This window comes from Strongylocentrotus purpuratus, unplaced genomic scaffold (assembly GCF_000002235.5).
Source record: "Strongylocentrotus purpuratus isolate Spur 01 unplaced genomic scaffold, Spur_5.0 spur5_scaffold_2, whole genome shotgun sequence".
Classification (NCBI taxonomy): domain Eukaryota; kingdom Metazoa; phylum Echinodermata; class Echinoidea; order Camarodonta; family Strongylocentrotidae; genus Strongylocentrotus; species Strongylocentrotus purpuratus.
Genome location: NW_022145605.1, coordinates 20,666,402 through 20,686,449, shown reverse-complemented (window position 1 = coordinate 20,686,449; position 20,048 = coordinate 20,666,402). Strand labels below are relative to the sequence as shown.

The following is a 20,048-nucleotide window of genomic DNA, read 5'->3' as shown; positions in this document are numbered from 1 at the left end:
TTAACAACAAGAAAATGTATGTACATCATAACACAAAGTATGCAAGGCAAAACAATAAAATACAAACTGTACATAATATACAAAACAATGAATTACTGCAAAAGCTTAATTAATGCTTACATAAAACACATTTAGACAAAAGTTCAAGTTGTTGCTAAAAGAAAACCAAAAGTTAGCACAAGTGCTAGTCGAGATTGGTTTTCTAGTAAAGGCCAAACAAAGGAGACACAAAAAGTGGCCACTGTACAGAGGTGGCCTCTCTAGACAGGTCCTTCCTGGAGGGAGGAAATACAGATGTCCACTACAGACAGACCTGTTGCCTTTGTAGACAGGTGGCCACTAGGACAGGTTTGACTGTATTAGTATTCTGGGGGGTGTTTCACAAAGATCCCAAGTCAAAGTTGGACTTAAATATTATGGAGAGCCATTTGTAGCCTTAAAATTGAATATATTCAAACACACAAATTCAAGTATTTTTGACTTTTTATAAATTCCACATCAAAAACATGAAATCTCCTCGATACTAGAAAACATGAATGATTTAAATCAAAATGTTATGTCTTTTTAAAATAAATTTTCCAAAATATTTTCATAGATGCTAACGGCTTTCCATAATTTTTAAGTCCAACTTAGAGATAAGTTCAACTTAGGATCTTTGTGAAACAACCCCCTGGATTGTCTCTAACTGTGTTAAAGGTACTGTTAAAGGTACTGTTAAAGAATCCTTGGTCACATTATTTCTGCGAATGGTTTCAACTATGCCATCTATGCTGATGACACACAGTTGTATACAGTTTTGAAAGGAGATGAAATATGTACAGTTATACCAAAAATTGAATCATGTCTAAATGAAATCAAATCATGGTCCACAATGAATGGTCTTAAGATTAATGAGGAAAAGACTAAGTTGTTGCATATATCATCACGTTTTAGAACCAGAAGTCAGCTGCCACCCATAACGTTCAATGGACCTCCTCTTGAACCTTCAAGCTATGCCAGAAATTTGGGAATCATGGTTGATGATCAACTAACATTGAAAAGACATGTTGGCAATATGTTTTGGTCAGCTTCTTATGCAATTCACAAAATTGGCAAATTAAGTCGTTACCTTGATCAAGCCACAACAGAAAAACTAGTTCATGCATTTGTTATGAGTCGTATTGACAATTGTAACAGTTTGTTGTTTGGTTTGCCAGATTCTCTCATAGACAAGGTCCAAAGAGTTCAAAATTGGGCAGCTAGAATTGTCTCACGTAAACGTAAACGAGATCACATTACTCCCATGTTATATGATTTACATTGGTTACCTGTAAGGGATAGAATCAGCTTTAAACTCTTAACAATTGCATATAAATGTAAACACAATGATACTCCCATGTATTTGTAAAATATTTTTTCAAGTCATCTACCAACTTGCAATCTCCGTTCATCTTCAAAACATACATTCACACCTTTAGTCACATCCACCAAAACATATGGGCACCGTGCTTTCCAGTATGCCATACCAAAACTATGGAACAATCTTCCAGAGTCTCTAAAACGTTGTCCTTCACTACATCAGTTTAAATCCGACTTAAAAACATATCTGTTTCGATCATGCCAGTCTTAAATTTAAATTTGTGTAGAAAACATGTGAATTTTGTAATTGATTTGATAATTGAAATTGCTAAACGGTGAAAGCTCAATATTCTTCATGTCTTTTCTCTCTTCTCTCTCTCTCTCTCTCTCGTATCTAAGCGCATAGAGACAATTTTGTAATATGCGCTATATAAGAATTGAACATTATTATTATTATTATTATTATTATCGGATTCAGGATTTCACGCCAAATGCATGTCCATATTTAATCTTTACTCCGTTGGGGGAAATTCCATCAAGGCACTGTTTCACAGACGTACTGTACATGATGCTGAACTATAATGACATTAGCATCCCACCTAGAACCCATCACCTGGGAGGGGAGAAGCAATGTCAATAAAATGCCTTGCTTAGGACATAAATGCTGTGCCAGGGATTGAACCCACGACCTCCCTATCTTCATTTTAATGTTTTTAAACCACCCACCTACAACACCTACATGTACCACATGCACATTACAGGCAAACCTGTTTGACTTTAAAATAGGGAACCTCTTTACATACATAGGCCTATCCTGATGCCAGGCAGTAAATGACTACTCATAAATAATGTTTTATGGATGTTTTCCTGTGTCATTGTTCAACTTCATCTAAAAGATTTATTACAGAACGATCTGTATGAATTAAACCAAGTCATGCAAGTCTCGTTTCCTCTCGCATGAGTCATAACCTTGACAATACCGATCACTTTGAAAATAATTTGCCAGAGATTAAGCTACACTGAAATTGGTTAGAATTAGAAACAACCCTACTGTTACATGGACATTACCGGTATACAAATATGAAAATTAAAAAAGTCTATGTTAATCATTATTTAGTTCAATTTAATTCACATATAGAATATGTTTAACTGTTTAAGCTACACTGAAATTGGTTAGGAACAACCTTAGGGAAGGCAACTTTATTATCACTCGCGTTCGTCCGGGTTCAGGACGATGGCGTTCCCTCCTTTGTTTAGCGAACGCGCCTGTCCTGAACGCGTAAGGTACGGGGGATTAAAACCTTCTCCATTCATCGCCTACCCTCCTTTGTTTAGAGACCGCGAGCGTCCCAAATGCGTCCCCGATGAAAGGGGCAAGAGTGGGGGGATTAGGTTACATAATATTACATAATTCTTGAAAGGGATAGGGTTTCTATTTGTCGCGCTATAAAGAGGGGCAAGAACTCGTTTAATCACCTTGCCAGGAAAATTCCTTCCTTCCAGCGATCGGAAGGCTTTCCCCATTTTAAATGAAATGTAAATGAAATGAAAATTGTGTGAATCGCAATCAATACAGAGGTCCGTTTGAGGTTGAGAGAGAGAGAGAGAGAGAGAGAGAGGTACAGGGACGTAGACATGCATGTTTTGTTAATTTGAAATATTTACTTTACGAGACTGTTATGTATTTTTTTCATGTCATCTATTTTGGACGTTTGGTCTTATGAAAACTGATTTTGAATGTAATGATACTACGCCGCGGTCGCCTTGTAGCGACCAGCAGCGTGAGAACAATTTCTAATTTGCATAGCCTGTGCCGCCCATTGAACCCTGGGAAGGGTAATAGACATTCTGACATTTCTATCGATCTTTTTGTGAGAACAATGAAAAGGCTCAAATGAAGTAGAAAGTTGGATTGATAACCGCATCTTGGAAATGTTGTAATCAACACCCAAGTTCAGACACACCGCGATATATATTTACGATTGTCAGCCTAGCTACGCCTTTGCTCTGAGAGCGCCGACTTTCGGCGGGAATGTCATAATAAATCTGTCATTATTTGTATGTCATTGTTGCGACTGAACGATGGTGAGGAGAATTTTCGTTCTGATACAAAAACAGACCTAACAATTCACCTTTTAGGATTGTTGTTATAGGCATACATACAATTTAATTCGGGTAATACCCCTTGAATCTCTCTCTCTCGATAGTAGTAAAATCATCTGTATCTCAAATCAACACTATTTCCTTTTTTATCTGTTATCTTTCTCTCCGGGCCCTCTCTACGACCCTTTTTTATAGCCCTCTCACCCTCTCTCTCTCTCTCATCCACACTGTCACCTTTCTAATCTCTCTCTACCTCTACCATCATCTCTCTCTCTTTCTTTAATCAACACTTTCTTTAGCTAGTGCGTCCCATGAGAAAACGAAACGGAGAATTATCGATGTTTTATGATAACTTAATCAAAATTATAATAAATGAATGACACATTATTTGTACAGGAATAAAGAAGTTCCGTTTGTTTCAAGTAAATGCTTGCATTTCCATATTAAACTATGTATGTTGCTACGGCAGGCAGCCAGTGAAAACGAATTCGTTTAATCAAAATATGGAAGTGCAAGCATTACTTTAAACAAACAGAAATTTGTTATTCCTGGCTCATTTTTCCTGATTGAGCCGAGGTTTAATTTATAAAAGGACAGAAAGTGAACTTTCTAGAAAATCAGATACCGTTCGCCAAATGACTTTTTGATAACCTGTGGTGGTGGTTATTTTACCTGACTGGCTAAGAAAGCATAAATGCTTGTTAGTAAGCAACCAGACGACCGACGGCTTTAGGTCCTCTCCGAGGGACCTGGTAATGAGGATTAATGCCTCATCAAAGGACCCTGTCTTCAAATTATTTTTCAATCGCTCATTCGTGAAATATGCATTATATGAGTTGCATCAAATGAAAGAAGAGGATCTAAGCTTCACAAATATGTGTTATTTATGAATTATAATTACGACTAAGTTATGATAAAATATCGACAATTCTCGGCTTCGTGTTTTCTGAGGCGCACTGTATAGGTCGATTGCTTATCTGAAATGAGGCGTCATGTCAATCAACACCAAAGTTTCAAAACATCGCGTATATTTAACATCGTTACGCGCCTTTGTTCGGAGAGCGCCGACTCGGGACATACTTGTGGTCGGAATGTCATAATAAATCTGTCATTCTTTGATTGTCGTTGTGACTAGACTAAGATAAAGAGCAATGCCATGTGGCATGAGAACAACATTGTTCAATTATTAGAGCATATATACGGACCATTAACATTGGAAATAAGAAATCTTTTTACTTCTCATAAATATACAGAGGATTAAAATAAGAATTTCACCACCTCATCTTTCAACATCCATCATCTCTTGCATCCTCTTTCTTTCCCTCGTTCTCTCTAATTCCCCTCTCACGCGGTCTTTCTCTCTCCCACTCTCCAATGATCTATGACATTCTCTGCTTTGTTTTAGAATAAATATGCACACCCTCCCCAATTTCAATGCAATTCCTAGAAAAAAATATATAATAAAATTCAGTTTTTATTCTTAATAATTGAAGAAAAAAAGAAAGAAATAAACATTATTTAAAAGAGATGGAATTACAAAATTAAAGGGGGCAGATAAAGTAGGTGAAGGAAAAAATATTGGATTTCAAGAAAAAGAAAACGGGAGACGTATTAAAGATTGAAGGTTATTAATAGAAAATGGGAAAAATAAATACAAAAATGTATAGATTAAAATAAATCAACAAAAGGGAAAAGTAAAAAAAAATTTAAAAAAATGGGAAAACAAACTGACATCCACATCTTCACTTGTAAGGTACATGCAATGTAAATTCCAAACTTGATTTCTATATTAATTTTGTCCAACACCGATTTTGCTGCTGTACTAAATTTACATAAAACCCAGACATACAATGACAGAATACTGATATTGTCTGTACTTCATTAGAAGCAGCGTAAATCACGCTCGCCCTGTAGAAGCTCATGACAACACGCACTCTATAATACATTACTTCCGTTCTTCTATTGTTGGAGTTTATAACCATGACAACAAACATGACACTCGGCCACGTTCATTGATCCTCTTACGTAACTTAGATGTTGTGGTCCTGAGACGTAACTCTTTTCGTAAACTACTTTCAAATATTTCCGTGTCGTTTTTGTTTGTATATACTTTGTCAATACTTACAAACTTATAATTGTAAAAATTGGCCAAAACTTATAACGTTTCCCCTCTCATCTTCCACTCTAGAATCCTATCTTTTTTAAAAATTTGTTGTGATCTTTTCATATTGATTCTTTCTTCAAGATTTGTTCTGTGTTTGTAGGGTATTTATGCTATACTTAGCTGTATAGGCAGGGTCTAGTCTTGGATTTTTATTCTCGTTTGTGAGGCGACTATTAGGCTGAATAATGTCGGAAGGAACGGGTTCGGATTGTCAGGCATACAGACAATTTCAATTCTGGTACAACACCTTTTTATCTCCTTCTCTCTCTATACAAAATAAATCCGTTTCTATCTCTCACTCGAATCATCACTGCTTCCTTTCTCATTTTTCCTTCTCTCTTTACCCCCTCTCTTCCCTCTACCACCCTCTCTAATTACGACCTTTTTTTACACCCCCTCTCTCTCTATGATCTATCTCTCTCTCTCTATATTATGTTCGCCCCAAAAAGTTATCTCTCTCTCTCTCTCTAATCCACACTGTTTCCTTTCAAATCTCTCTCTCTCTCTGTCTTTATAATGATAAATCCATTTCTATATCTCTCGATCAACACTGTCTCCTTTCTCATCTTTCTTTCTGTGTGTGTGTCTACGCCCTCTCTCTCATTCTCTCTCTCTCATTACGATCTTTTGTACCCTCCCTCTCTCTTTTCATCCATCTCATCCCCGTTCCCCCCCCCCCTCTCTCTCATTACGACCTTTTGTTTTATCCCCCCTCTCTCACTCTCTATGTATGTCCCCCCCCCCCCCCCCCCATTTATCTCTCTCTAATCCATACTGTCTTCTTTCTAACCTCTCTCCAAATCTCTCTCTATATATAAATAACAAATCCATGTCTATCTTTCTCTCTAATCAACACTGTCGACTTCCTCATCTTTCTTTTGGAGAGCACCGAACCAGGACATACTTTGGGCGGGAATGTCATAATAAATCTGTCATTATCTACATGTCGTTGCGACTAGACAATGGTAAAGAGCAAAATAAGAAAGTAATGAATTTTTAATGACATAAAAAACTTTGAAAATCACAAGACAAATTGGCAACTCACTTATGAGTCTGTGACGTCATTGCCTTACTATCCACTAATTGTTTTCTTTATATTGATAATACATATTTAAAATCTCTCCCTAAAAAAACTTATTTCCTCACACCAGCATCCAAGTTATATTGATAGAATGATAGTAATATGTTTTTGTGTGGATGCACTAATATAGAGTAATTATTTTCACTTTAATCATTATAAATGTGAATTTTGATATAAACTATTTATATAAAAATCAAAGATTATGAATATACAATATTCACAAAGTAGTATGAATTCTTCAAAGTTCATAAAAGATTCATGAAATGTCATGCACGAAATATGACAAAAATCATACATCTGGACAAAGGCGTGGGAAAATGAAGTTTTGGGGATAAAAAGGGAAATTAATGGGATAAAAATATGTAAAGTAATTGATTAAAAAAGTGAGGCAATGACGTCTCAAATTTGCTTTCATCTGTTTTGTTTTTGTTTTCTGCATCTATTAAAAGCAAGTAATATACATCTATGAAATCATCGTACGGTGTTGGATCATAAATCTATTAGACACAATGGTTTTTATGTTTAGAATTCTCTACTGACATTCGAAATTCAATGACCGTGCATTTCTTCAAAAGAGCAGTTAAGCACTTTAAAATATGTAATTACTGTATCACACTGTACTGTACGCAGGGAAGGGGGGGGGGGGTTGCATGTGATACCTCTGCATGCTTCTGTATATTAACAATTGCAAATGTAAACGATCGTAATTAGGTGGTAAATAACGTGATGTAAACTGTTGAACCAATAAATAATTAAAAAAAATATAAACGGAAAGATGTTCACTGTCGTGTCCAAAAAGTAATAACGAAATCACGACAAGAAAGATAATTAATAGGTCAGTGCGCTTTGCGTCGATGATCGGTCACATCCTTCTTGCTCGTAAAAACATATCTGCAGCCGTCGCGATCACAGCGTCCAAATCCCTTAGAATGAAAAAGGGGCAGATGCTCGCATGGCGGGCAAAACGGTTGCTCACTCGACTCGCAATATGTGTTGAAATGACCTTCCTCCTGGCCAGGGGATGGGGACGGAAAGTTCCTGATTGCCGACATCAGGTCGCTGGAGCAGGTCGGGGGATGGCGCAAGCAGTGAGCGCAGTCGCTACACTTCGAAAAAAGAATCATGCCAATGCGACGGTCCATATGCCTGGCAGCAAAGAGATAATCCTGATTGATATCGGGATTGTCCTTCAACTTCTTCAATGAACCGCCGAGAACATCCTTAACACGATCATAGTCGCGACCATACGGATTGGGAGGCGCCCCACTCTTCTCGCAACGAACATCAACGCGCCGCTGTGCAAAGCTAACATCGGACCAATATCGATCCTTCAAATGCGCCATTGCTGCATCGAAAACCATATCGCCCTTCAGCCGACGCTCCTCCTCAGACAGGCCTGTCTGTGAGCATGGAGGTTTATCCTCACCAGGTAGTGTGGATGGCAAGTAACATGATGTGAGCGCGCGGGTACAGGGAGCCCATAAATGCTCCACCGGGTTTAGCGCAGAGTACCCCGGACAATATGACGTAACAAGCAGCGCGTCTAGGTTTTGGTCACGGAAAAACCTCGCATAGTAAAACTCATTGACGGAATGATTTACGTTAAAGTCCGGGCCCCCGTCAATAACGAGAACGAGGACCGACTTGCTCGACGGCGCAGGCAGAGGCTCGCTCAGGATCACATGCAAATCGTTCATGTGAGCCGCTATATTCATAATCGAATGCGGACTGCGAATGAAGACGGTCGCTTGAGAGCTCTTGGGCCACACAAAATGCTCTCTACCAAGCTGGTCCTTGGTAGTGCCTGTAGCAGGCTCTAGCTCTAAGTACCCAGACGGAGTCAACAAATACCCGGGTGTAGGGAAATCGTGGTCAAAATATACGGGACGGTCATCAGTAGGGAAAAAACGGTTAATGGCAATTCGGCGATCAACGGCCAAGGTATGGTTGCCAACCTTTACCTTGTTCTTATTATCGGCACTAAATACGCGGACATATTCACCGAATTGCGACGCGAGTTCCATTGTATATCGCACCCTAGCAGAATAAAAATGGTTGTTGTCGTTGAACTTTCTGGACGAGTTTTCCTTGTGCGGCACGCGCGCATCTATATAACCCTTGTAGCTTTTTGACGCATTAAAGGACTTATTCGGAGCCTTCATCCAGTGAGCAACAGTACGCGTACTCAGCTTAGGATGCGCAAGCGCTAACCCTGGCACGGTTTGCAGCAAATGATCTCGGATGCTATCTAAGGAAGAACCACATGTTCCAATTTCTTCTTGTCGCCTTGAACCCATTGCTTCGTATAAATTCACGCGCCACATCTACTACGCTCGGAAACTCGTCTTTGACCGCTGGCCTACCAGGGGTTCTTTTCGGGCCGGGTTCTTTGCTACGCCGACAGCGTTTCTTTGGGCTTTCGTTTAACCAGCTGATGTCTACTTTCGGTAATGCTGCCATCTTGAAAGATCAGAAATCGAAATACTGAATATAAAACGCGGAAAAGCAGTGTCTTTAGCGCAGCACCACGAAAGACCAAAAAGCGCTAAATAATTTTGCCGCGTCGGAATTTCCTCGAAATGGAATGCTCAGAAGCGCAATAAATCGAAATACAGAATAGTAAAATAGTGTTTGTAACAAAAAGACGGGACCGCACTTAATATGTCAAGTATTAATGTGCGAAAAATTATATCGCGACTGGAATTGCAAGAACGCTATGAAATTATGTGCGCTAATTAAAATGGGAAGAAAGCAATCCCGATGAAGTCTAGGTATAACAAAATCTAATATCGAGACGAGGCAAATCGAGATCACGTCATGTAATCGAGAGAGCAAATCAAGATATGAGCACTTTTTCCGTATCCAATTTGTGGGGAAAGGGAATCATATTTGATTAACAAAAGAGTTTCTGGCGTCCATGATGATTGTGATTGGGCGCTTAAACAGCGAATCACGCAGGACTGCACGGATTAGGTGACACGGATGTTTATGAAGCATAACTATTTTCGAAGCTTAACAATAGCATCTGATCAGAGACTATGTTAAAGCGAACGCTATTGTTTATTCTGTTCGTCGACGCGGTACCCTATGATGTTTAACTGGATATTTAACAAGTGCTTAGTTGACATCTCGCTTTCTGTCAGAGTGACGTAGCGAATTACAGATAAGGACGAAATGTTTAAACTTTTGATCCCGAGTCTGAATTCCATCTTCAAAATATTGTGCTTTTCTCATAGAATCTGCAATTAAGAATGTCTCTAAACGATACCCCAAAAATTAGTTTTGTTATCATGGTCGGTTTAATGTACATTGGTGGAAAGTTTGTTTGTTTTGGTGCACGTTTTAAGCAAATTTGATTACGAAGCGATTCACTTGTTTTTCAATTAAGTGTACGCATAAATAAAACTCCTGCGAGAGAATAGTAACAATACTACTGCAAAAGAACCACTGAATCTTTTCTTTTCGCAATGCAAACTGTGCAAATATTGTACTTTCATTGCTTCATTAAAAAGTTTCTTTGGCAAACATCGGAGTACTTTGCAGACGTGTCATATGCACACATTTTCCATTCTCATTTCTCTTATGTATAATCAGAGATAATTCACTAGACCAATATAGAAAGCCGTTTGTATTCACTGTGCGTACGACACCAAATAACAGTCATACGTATTATTGTCATAATAATTATGAAATTGTGTAAAAACTTCAGTATGTTAAGCACTTAATGAGTAACACTTTAAAAAGATTTTAGGTTATTATTCTAGTGTTGTTTCTCAGCCGTTGCTTGCTGCCATTCACCCTATATCCTCTCTTATTCCTTCCACTTGTATTTACTTAGTTATTTTGAAAGCTTCGTATATATTATGGTGTCTTTCCCCTTCATCATACATTCGATATGATCTCTCTTTCTCTCTCTCTCTAATAATATACCTTTTAATATTCCTTTCTCTATACATCTCCCCCTCTCTCTCTCTCTCTCTTGCTCTCTATTTCGTAGCTGTAAAAATTGTGACGATTGTAGATATTCGAAATAGAAAACCAAGCTGTTGCTTGAAAGTTCCATAGTACACGAAAATTTGAGGTATCATTTATTTCTGATTTAGACTCTGCGATCAGCAATAGAATTAATATTGGCATGGATTGCAGTGCGATGTAATACACAGCTTTTGTAGAAAAAAAATAAGGCAACAATAAACTCTCAAATACATTGTAATTGTAGCTGTCAAGTATATAATGTCTTTACCCTGTATATATAATTTCGTAACAACATCGCTCACTCTTTTTCCTTTCCCGCACTTCTGCAATCTTGGGCTTTCTCTCTCTCGACTGTCTCTCTATCCTCTCTCTCATTCTCTTTCCAATTCACTCAATTATTTCCTTCTTTCTTTTGCAGTTTTTGTACTTCCCCCCTTCCACCGTTATCTTTCCTGTTCAGTTTCGCTCTTCCCCTATCTGTCTTTCTCTCTCCCACTCTCTCTCATCTATGCCTTTCCTTTTTCTGTTTCACTTTTCCTTTTATTTCTTCATTCTTTCTCAATCGTTGTGCTTTACCCTACCCTTTTCACCATCTCTCGTATCCTTTCTCACTTCCTTCTTTCTCTTTTTGGCGTGTCTCCATTATATTTCTCTCCTTCTATTTCAAGCGCACGGTAGTTTTAGGATGATTATTCCCCACCCGTACTCAAACAGTTTTACCTTTGTAGCACGTATTAAAGGCATCGTTTAACAATGTAAAATCTGAGATGCACGGCTCTGCGTGTTATCAGTGTCTGTAATATGGTATAATATTGAAGCCCTAAAAAAAAACGCTTCAAAATGATGAAGAAGTGCCTCAAAAAAGTAAAAATCTTTGAGTGACTGGTTTACGATACCCGTTTTCCCCAATACACTGTAAATGAAAACCGTTTGGCAAATGCAAAATTTGGTTTCGATTTCCAATCATAAATATCTTGATAATCAGACAGGCGATCGGCTTGTAAAAGTCAAAGGGTTCCTGACTGACCTAAAGGTTAATAATTATCATTGCAGCATGAGCTAAATCCAGGATTTTGTTTCAAAATCTGAGACAAACTTACCGGATCCCTTTAATGGGACTTCAACGGAAAGTTTGAGTGATAACAGAGCACTATCATCGATACAAATGGGAAAAAACTGTTCTGATCGAATTCTAAATTCTAACAACTACTTAGTTGAAATGTAAATCATCACAAACAATGCAGTTTCATCAAGTTTCGTACTTAGTTTTATCGGCATTAATGTTTAGACATGAAAGCACTTTGTTGACCCTGGCGTGATCATATTTTCCAAGCCCCATCTTTTTCAGTTGGAGATATCAATTCTGGTAGTTGAAAAGTGATTCAATTATGAATGAGATGTATAAGTCCATGTGCGTAATCCTTACGTAATACCTATTGTTCAGGGGGGGGGGGGAGATGAATGAATAGATCATCCCCCCTGAACAATAGGTATCAATGACAGATCTACGCCCATGTATAAATTCAAATAAACCCGCAGCGCTTCAATAATGTCATGATCTGGTGTGAAACCGACTATTGAATTGGGTGACGCGGATGTTTTTAAAGCAAAACTATTTTCGAAGCTTAACAATAGCGTCTGATCAGAGACTATGTTAAAGCGAACGCTATTGTTTATTCTGTTCGTCGACGCGGTACCCTATGATGTTTAACTGGATATTTAACAAGTGCTTAGTTGACATCTCGCTTTCTGTCAGAGTGACGTAGCGAATTACAGATAAGGACGAAATGTTTAAACTTTTGATCCCGAGTCTGAATTCCATCTTCAAAATATTGTGCTTTTCTCATAGAATCTGCAATTAAGAATGTCTCTAAACGATACCCCAAAAATTAGTTTTGTTATCATGGTCGGTTTAATGTACATTGGTGGAAAGTTTGTTTGTTTTGGTGCACGTTTTAAGCAAATTTGATTACGAAGCGATTCACTTGTTTTTCAATTAAGTGTACGCATAAATAAAACTCCTGTGAGAGAATAGTAACAATACTACTGCAAAAGAACTACTGAATCTTTTCTTTTCGCAATGCAAACTGTGCAAATATTGTACTTTCATTGCTTCATTAAAAAGTTTCTTTGGCAAACATCGGAGTACTTTGCAAACGTGTCATATGCACACATTTTCCATTCTCATTTCTCTTAATAATCAGAGATAATTCACTAGACCAATATAGAAAGCCGTTTGAATTCACTGTGCGTACGACACCAAATAACAGTCATACGTATTATTGTCATAATAATTATGAAATTGTGTAAAAACTTCAGTATGTTAATCACTTAATGAGTAATGCTTTTAAATGATTTGGGATTATTATTCTAGTGTTGTTTCTTAGCCGTTATTTGCTCAAATTCACCCTATCCTCTCTTCAATATCACTCCCACTTTTATTTACTTAGTTTTTTTGCAAGCTTTGTACTTCCCCTTCATCATTCTTTCGCTATGATCTCTCTCTCTCTATCTTATAATATATACCTTTTAATATTCCTTTCTCTATACATCTCCCTTCTCTCTCTTGCTCTCTAATTTGTAGCTGTAAATATTGTGATGATTGTAGATATTCCAAATAGAAAACCAAGCTGTTGTTTCAAAGTTTCATATAGTATGCGAAAATTAGAGATATCATTTTAATACAGTTATTTCAGATTTAGACTCGGCGGTCAGCGATAAAATTAAAGATAAAGTGGAATTCTTGTCATGCGATTGGATTGTGAAAAAAAAATGTGGAATGGTTCAAAAAAAAGTTGATCATGTAGCATGTAAGTTTTGGTTTGCACTGCAAAGTTCTGGAGTCATCAAAATCATAATAAATTTGGCCCAGTCTTTGTAAAGTAACAAGCACTGTACACAGAAAGATGTACATGGGACTTCACAAAATGGTGTCGGGGCTGCAAACCTAGATTTCCTTATTTGTGTATGCTCATTACTCAGCCAGTATACATTTTCTACTAAAATTGTTTTGGCAATGACATTTATTTGTAATCTTGAACATTTAGTGTAAGTTTCGTTTTATTCTGTGAGAATTTTGCCAGAACTCAAGTTTATCTTTAATAATATGGGCATGGATTTGCAGTGCGATGTAATACACAGCTTTCATAGAAAAAAAATACGGCGACAATAAAGCTTCAAATACAATGTACTGTTATCTGTTGAGTATTATGTCTTAACCCTGCATATACAATTTCGTAATAATATCACTTCCTTCCTCTTTTTCCTTTCCCGCACTTTTGCAATCTTGGGCTTCTCTCTCTCCTTCTCTTTCCAATTTCACTCATTTATTTCCTTCGTTCTTTTGCATTTTGTGTACTTTCCCCCTTCCACCGTAATATTTCCTGTTCAGTTTCGCTTTTCCCCTCTCCTTTTTTCTCTCCCCACTCTCCTATCTGTTCCCCACCCGTACTCAGACAGTTTTACCTTTGTAACACGTATTAATGGGACTTCAACGGAAAGTTTGAGTGAAAACAGAGCACTATCATCGCAAAAAATGGGAAAAAAATGTTCTGATCGAATTCTAAATTCTATCATCACAAACAATGCAGTTTCATCAAGTTTCGTACTTAGTTTTATCGGCATTAATGTTTAGACATGAAAGCACTTTGTTGACACTGGCGTGATCATATTTCCCAAGCCCCATCTTTTTCAGTTGGAGATATCAATTCGGGTAGTTGAAAAGTGATTCAATTATGAATGAGATGTATAAGTCCATGGGCGTAATCCTTACGTAATACCTATTGTTCAGGGGGGGGGGGGGAGATGAATGAATAGATCATCCCCCCTGAACAATAGGTATCAATGACAGATCTACGCCCATGTATAGGTCAATCAACCCGCAGGTGTGAAACCGACTATTGAATTGGGTGACGCAGATGTTTTTAAAGCAAAACTATTTTCGTAGCTTAACAATAGCGTCTGATCAGAGACTATATGTTAAAGCAACGCTATTGTTTAACGCATGTCTTCTGTTCGTCGATGCGGTACCCTGTGATGTTTCACTGGATATTTAACAGGTACTTAGTTGACATCTCGCTTTCTGTCAGAGTGACGTAGCGAATTACAGATAAGGACGAAATGTTTAAACTTTTGATACCGAGTCTGAATTCCATCTTCAAAATATTGTGCTTTTCTCATAGAATCTGTAATTAAGAATGTCTCTAAACGATACCCCCAAAATTAGTTTTGTTATCATGGTCGGTTTAATGTACATTGGTGGAAAGGTCGTTTGTTTTGGTGCACGTTTTAAGCAAATTTGATTACGAAGCGATTCACTTGTTTTTCAATTAAGTGTACGCATAAATAAAACTCCTGCGAGAGAATAGTAACAATACTACTGCAAAAGAACCACTGAATCTTTTCTTTTCGCAATGCAAACTGTGCAAATATTGTACTTTCATTGCTTCATTAAAAAGTTTCTTTGGCAAACATCGGAGTACTTTGCAGACGTGTCATATGCACACATTTTCCATTCTCATTTCTCTTATGTATAATCAGAGATAATTCACTAGACCAATATAGAAAGCCGTTTGAATTCACTGTGCGTACGACACCAAATAAAAGTCATACGTATTATTGTCATAATAATTATGAAATTGTGTAAAAACTTCAGTATGTTAATCACTTAATGAGTAATACTTTTAAATGATTTGGGATTATTATTCTAGTGTTGTTTCTTAGCCGTTATTTGCTCAAATTCACCCTATCCTCTCTTTAATATCACTCCCACTTTTACTTACTTAGTTTTTTTGCAAGCTTTGTACTTCCCCTTCATCATTCTTTCGCTATGATATCTCTCTCTCTCTCTATCTTGCTCTCTAATTCGTAGCTGTAAATATTGTGACGAATGTATATATTTGAAAGAGAAAACCAAGCTGTTGTTTCAAAGTTCCGTAGTATACGAAAATTAGAGGTATCATTTATTAGAGTTATTTCTGATTTAGACTCGGCGGTCAGCTATAAAAATTAATATGGGCATGGATTGCAGTGTGGTGTAATACACAGCTTTTGTATGGAAGAATAACGTAAGGCGACAATAAAGTCTCAAATACACTGTACTGTTATCTGTTGAGTATAATCTTTACCCTGCATATACAACTTCGTAATAATATCACTTCCTCTTTTCCCTTTCCCGCACTTTTGCATTCTTGTGCTTTCTCTCTCTTGTCTCTCTCTCCTTCTCTTTCCAATTTCACTCATTTATTTCCTTCGTTCTTTTGCATTTTGTGTACTTTCCCCCTTCCACCGTAATATTTCCTGTTCAGTTTCGCTTTTCCCCTCTCCTTTTTTCTCTCCCCACTCTCCTATCTGTTCCCCACCCGTACTCAGACAGTTTTACCTTTGTAACACGTATTAATGGGACTTCAACGGAAAGTTTGAGTGAAAACAGAGCACTATCATCGCTAAAAATGGGAAAAAAATGTTCTGATCGAATTCTAAATTCTCATAACTACTTAGTTGAAATGTAAATCATCACAAACAATGTAGTTTCATCAAGATTCGTACTTAGTTTTATCGGCATTAATTTTTAGACATGAAAGCACTTTGTTGTCACTAGCGTGATCATATTTCCCAAGCCCCATCTTTTTCAGTTGGAGATATCAATTATGGTAGTTGAAAAGGCATGCAATTATGAATGAGATGTATAAGTCAATCAACCCGCAGCGCTTCACTAATGTCACTGATCTTGGTGTGAAACGGACTATTGAATTAACTGCGCGCGATGACGCAACGTCGGCAGGAATTAAAGAGAAAGTTGAGATCTGGGAAGAGGTAAACAATAATTTGTTATCCTTTTGATGATTCCAAAACCTTTTTGTACACACCAACTTTTTCATCGATTCCACGCCGTTTTTTTCACAATGCAATCGCATGACCAGAACTCAACTTTATCTTTAAGTGATGAGCTAAGTGATACATTGATGATTGAAGCACGTGATTTGTTGTTCTTTTTATTGTATTCTTCATCTTCCATCACATGCAAAGAATGTAACACACGGGAGATGACTGTTACACAACGACAATTCTCCTCACCCTAAAGAAGTAGATAGAAGAAAAACTCATTGCTTAAAAATATTACAAGACAGTTGTATTTTGAAATGGAAATAGAGAGGACATCAATATTATTTCATTAAAGTGCATCGTAATTAAATATGTCGCTAAAAAGTGGGGAACCAATAAATGGGTGGCAATATCGGCGAATTTATGGGAAAGGATGTATAAGGTATTGCCGTGCTCTCATTGCCTAGAATGAACGGGTAACATTCTTCATGATTTCACAACAAAATTATTGATGAACGGTATGCTCTTAAATCTATACTCTCTTGCTCAAGACAGCCACTGACATGGTTTACCTACCCCCATTTTCTCCATTTTGTGTAACCGTGCAGTATTCATAATATATATTTTTATAATAAACGCGTATTTCTTTCAAATATTTGTTCCCTGGTTGTTGTTTTTTGATCCATCTAATTGAACCGATAATCTGACAACACACAATGTTCCAAGTTTACTTTAAGGCGACTTTTCATAATTGAATACGTACAGGTAGCACGGTTTCAGATGCCCAAGGAAAAGAATTATAATTATCCCGAACCTGATATATACTGTACAGGGAAATTACTCTGATTTGACAACGGCATATCAAGATTTAGTTGCCACTATGTTGGTTTATGAATATCTGCATATACACTTACAGTTATTAAATGTTGAAAAGACATCCCTATACCATGTCACTGGCATTATGTTTTTCAAGCCCGTCCCCTTTTTAGGTGGAAACTAACGCAGATTTATGAATAGGCCTTTTCCTATGAAAGTAATAACAACAGGAGAATCCGGGTAAGCCCTTCTATTAATGTCATGGCCATGATCACCGATTCCCTCTGATGCTATTGAAATTACCGATAATGCTAATCGCTGCCAATAAAGTAGGCTTTAACTTAAAGTCGGCACAATAGTGACGCGCTAATTGAGAAAGGCCACTGCGATCGCGCTTCTATTTCGACTATATATTCCGGACCGTTAAAGCAAAAGGTATCAGTTACCTTTTTGATTTTATCGAACTTGAACCGAACTCTAAACGCAATAATGACAACAGTGAACGTTGAATGGCTTGTTAGCAAGTGGAGAGGTGTCCAGGAGACGGTTGTTAGGAGCCGAGTGCGGAAAACCGGGGAGCTGATACCAGGAATGGAGGTGTTTGTGTCGTATAAGAGATTGCAACACAAAGCGAAGATCTTGTCAGTTAGTAAGTACTATTTACACTTTTCAAATTGGAAAAATGTTGAGATAATTATCCCTCCTAGTCTTTCAAACAAATTTAAAAGCAAGCCCAACTCTGAATACATTTAAAAAGAGATACAAACAATTACGTTTTTGTGAATAGTATTTTATTAGTTTTTATATGTATGCAATCAGGTGTTAGATGTAAGGTGTTAAGTTAAAATTCTTTATTATGTCGCAAGGGACCAGACTTAAATGTTCTTTCTTGCTGGTTCCTCATTCGTATATATATTTGTATTTTATGTTCATCTTTCGTTTCGTTATTTGTATGTTCTTTACTTATCAATGTAAATGCCAATGTTATAAATATAATTATGTATGTTTTATAAATAAATTAAATTGAAATTGAATATACTTCTGTGAATTGATGTGTAAAACTTTTTGCGTACCCGACAAGGCGATTTTGGCATTTGTACTTATTGTCTCGTTTTCTTCTTGTTTTTTTTTTGCAGAGAAAAGCCAAAGCTTCCAGGTGAGACGTCGTCAGGTGCGGAGCATCCGTGGCTTACCCAAGGGGTGGGTTTGGGACTCATCATCCACCGCTAACCCCGTCGCCGAACCCGAGCCACCCCAAGTCACCAACCCCGTCGAAGTCGCCGACCCCGAACCACCCCAAGTCACCGACCCCGTCGAAGTTGCCGCACCCGTCAGAGTCGTCGAAGTTGCCGCTTCCGTCGCAGTCGTCGAAGTCACCGACCCCGTCGCAGTCGTCGACCTCGACGAAGTCGCCGACCCAGTCGCAGTCGTCGAAGTCACCAAACCCGTCGCAGTCGCCGACCCAGTCGCAGTCGTCGAAGTCGCCGATCCTGTCGCAGACGTCGAAGTTGCCGACCCCGTCGCAGTCGTCGAAGTTGCCGACCCCGTCGAAGTCGCCGACCCCGTCGAAGTCGCCGATCCAGTCGACATGTACGACGTTCCCAGTGATTTTGAGGAGAACCAACCAGCTTCGTCGTCATCATCGGTCCCTATCACCCAGCAACCCATCTACAACCAGCCACTGCATCCGATCCCTACCTACCAGCAGGCAAACTTCAACGGCAATCACCACTACGCATCGTATCCACCAGCCCATCAGCAGCCTACCTGGGGCATGGTGCATTATCTACAGCAGGAGAACCAACGACTCCGGGATGAACTGCAGGCAAACCGGCGCGAGGCCCCAGCCAGGTCCTCGCCAGAATACTTCCAGCTCGGCAATGGGAGGGTCCTGATTGGAGCAGAGGGTAACACCATCGCCATGGACCAGCTGGACTACGACGATGCACATCGGGGATGTTCAGGTCCCAAATCCCTGACCATCAGGCTGCTCACCAAGGTTTTTACTAGGGAGGAGTTGGCGAGGAGCAACTTCCGCGGTGGGGAAGTGTTCACGGGTAAGGAGTGGGTCACCAAGGAGAGTCTCAAACGAAAGCCGGCGTTCCAGGCCATCATCGCCCAAGTCAGTCAGCAGTTTCCGGGCTCTACGGCAACGACTTCGTTTCAGAAAGAGATCCGTGAAGCGGTCAACACGAAGTGTAGGAAGGTTGGACACGCTTTGAGGGCTCAAGGACCCTAGACGTTGTAGTTGACCGGAGATTGTTAATTTGTAAATATGTAATTATGTACATAAATCTTGTAAATATGTACATTTGTAAATATGTAATTATGTACATTTGTAAATATGTAATTATGTACATTTGTAAATATGTAATTATGTACATTTGTAAATATGTAATTATGTACATTTGTAAATATGTAATTATGTACATTTGTAAATATGTAATTATGTACATAAATCTTGTAAATATGTACATTTGTAAATATGTAATTATGTACATTTGTAAATATGTAATTATGTACATTTGTAAATATGTAATTATGTACATTTGTAAATATGTAATTATGTACATTTGTAAATGTGTTTTATTTCTAAATAAAATAAGAATGTTTTACCGTAGTCACTTTTTACTTGGTTCTTGTCATTTTTGAGTTCACTTACTTTATATTTTTTTACCATTTCACTACCACATCTTTCAACATCCGCCATCTCTTGCATCCTTTTTCTTCCTCTTCATTCATTTTCTT

General features: G+C 38.1%; 2 protein-coding genes across 2 annotated transcripts in view; one reads left to right on the top strand and one right to left on the bottom strand.

The window, feature by feature from the left end:
- LOC115926730 (ABC transporter B family member 1-like) overlaps window positions 1-20,048 on the bottom strand; it is a 48,388-nt gene that overhangs the window by 18,508 nt on the left and 9,832 nt on the right. The window lies entirely within an intron of this gene.
- Window positions 14,450-19,580, top strand: LOC105440103. The gene is made up of 2 exons (XM_030991941.1): window positions 14,450-17,949; window positions 18,437-19,580. Exons 1-2 carry the CDS (start codon window positions 17,790-17,792, stop codon window positions 19,537-19,539), a joined length of 1,263 nt encoding a protein of 420 aa, XP_030847801.1. The 5' UTR covers window positions 14,450-17,789; the 3' UTR covers window positions 19,540-19,580.

What these genes read in the sequence shown, in the direction of transcription:
- LOC105440103 (XM_030991941.1), top strand. Translation starts at nt 17,790, where the DNA reads ATGACAACAGTGAACGTTGAATGGCTTGTTAGCAAGTGGAGAGGTGTC. An exon ending in AGCGAAGATCTTGTCAGTTA is followed by an intron (nt 17,950 to 18,436) that starts GTAAGTACTATT and finishes TTTTTTTTGCAG; the next exon opens with AGAAAAGCCAAAGCTTCCAG.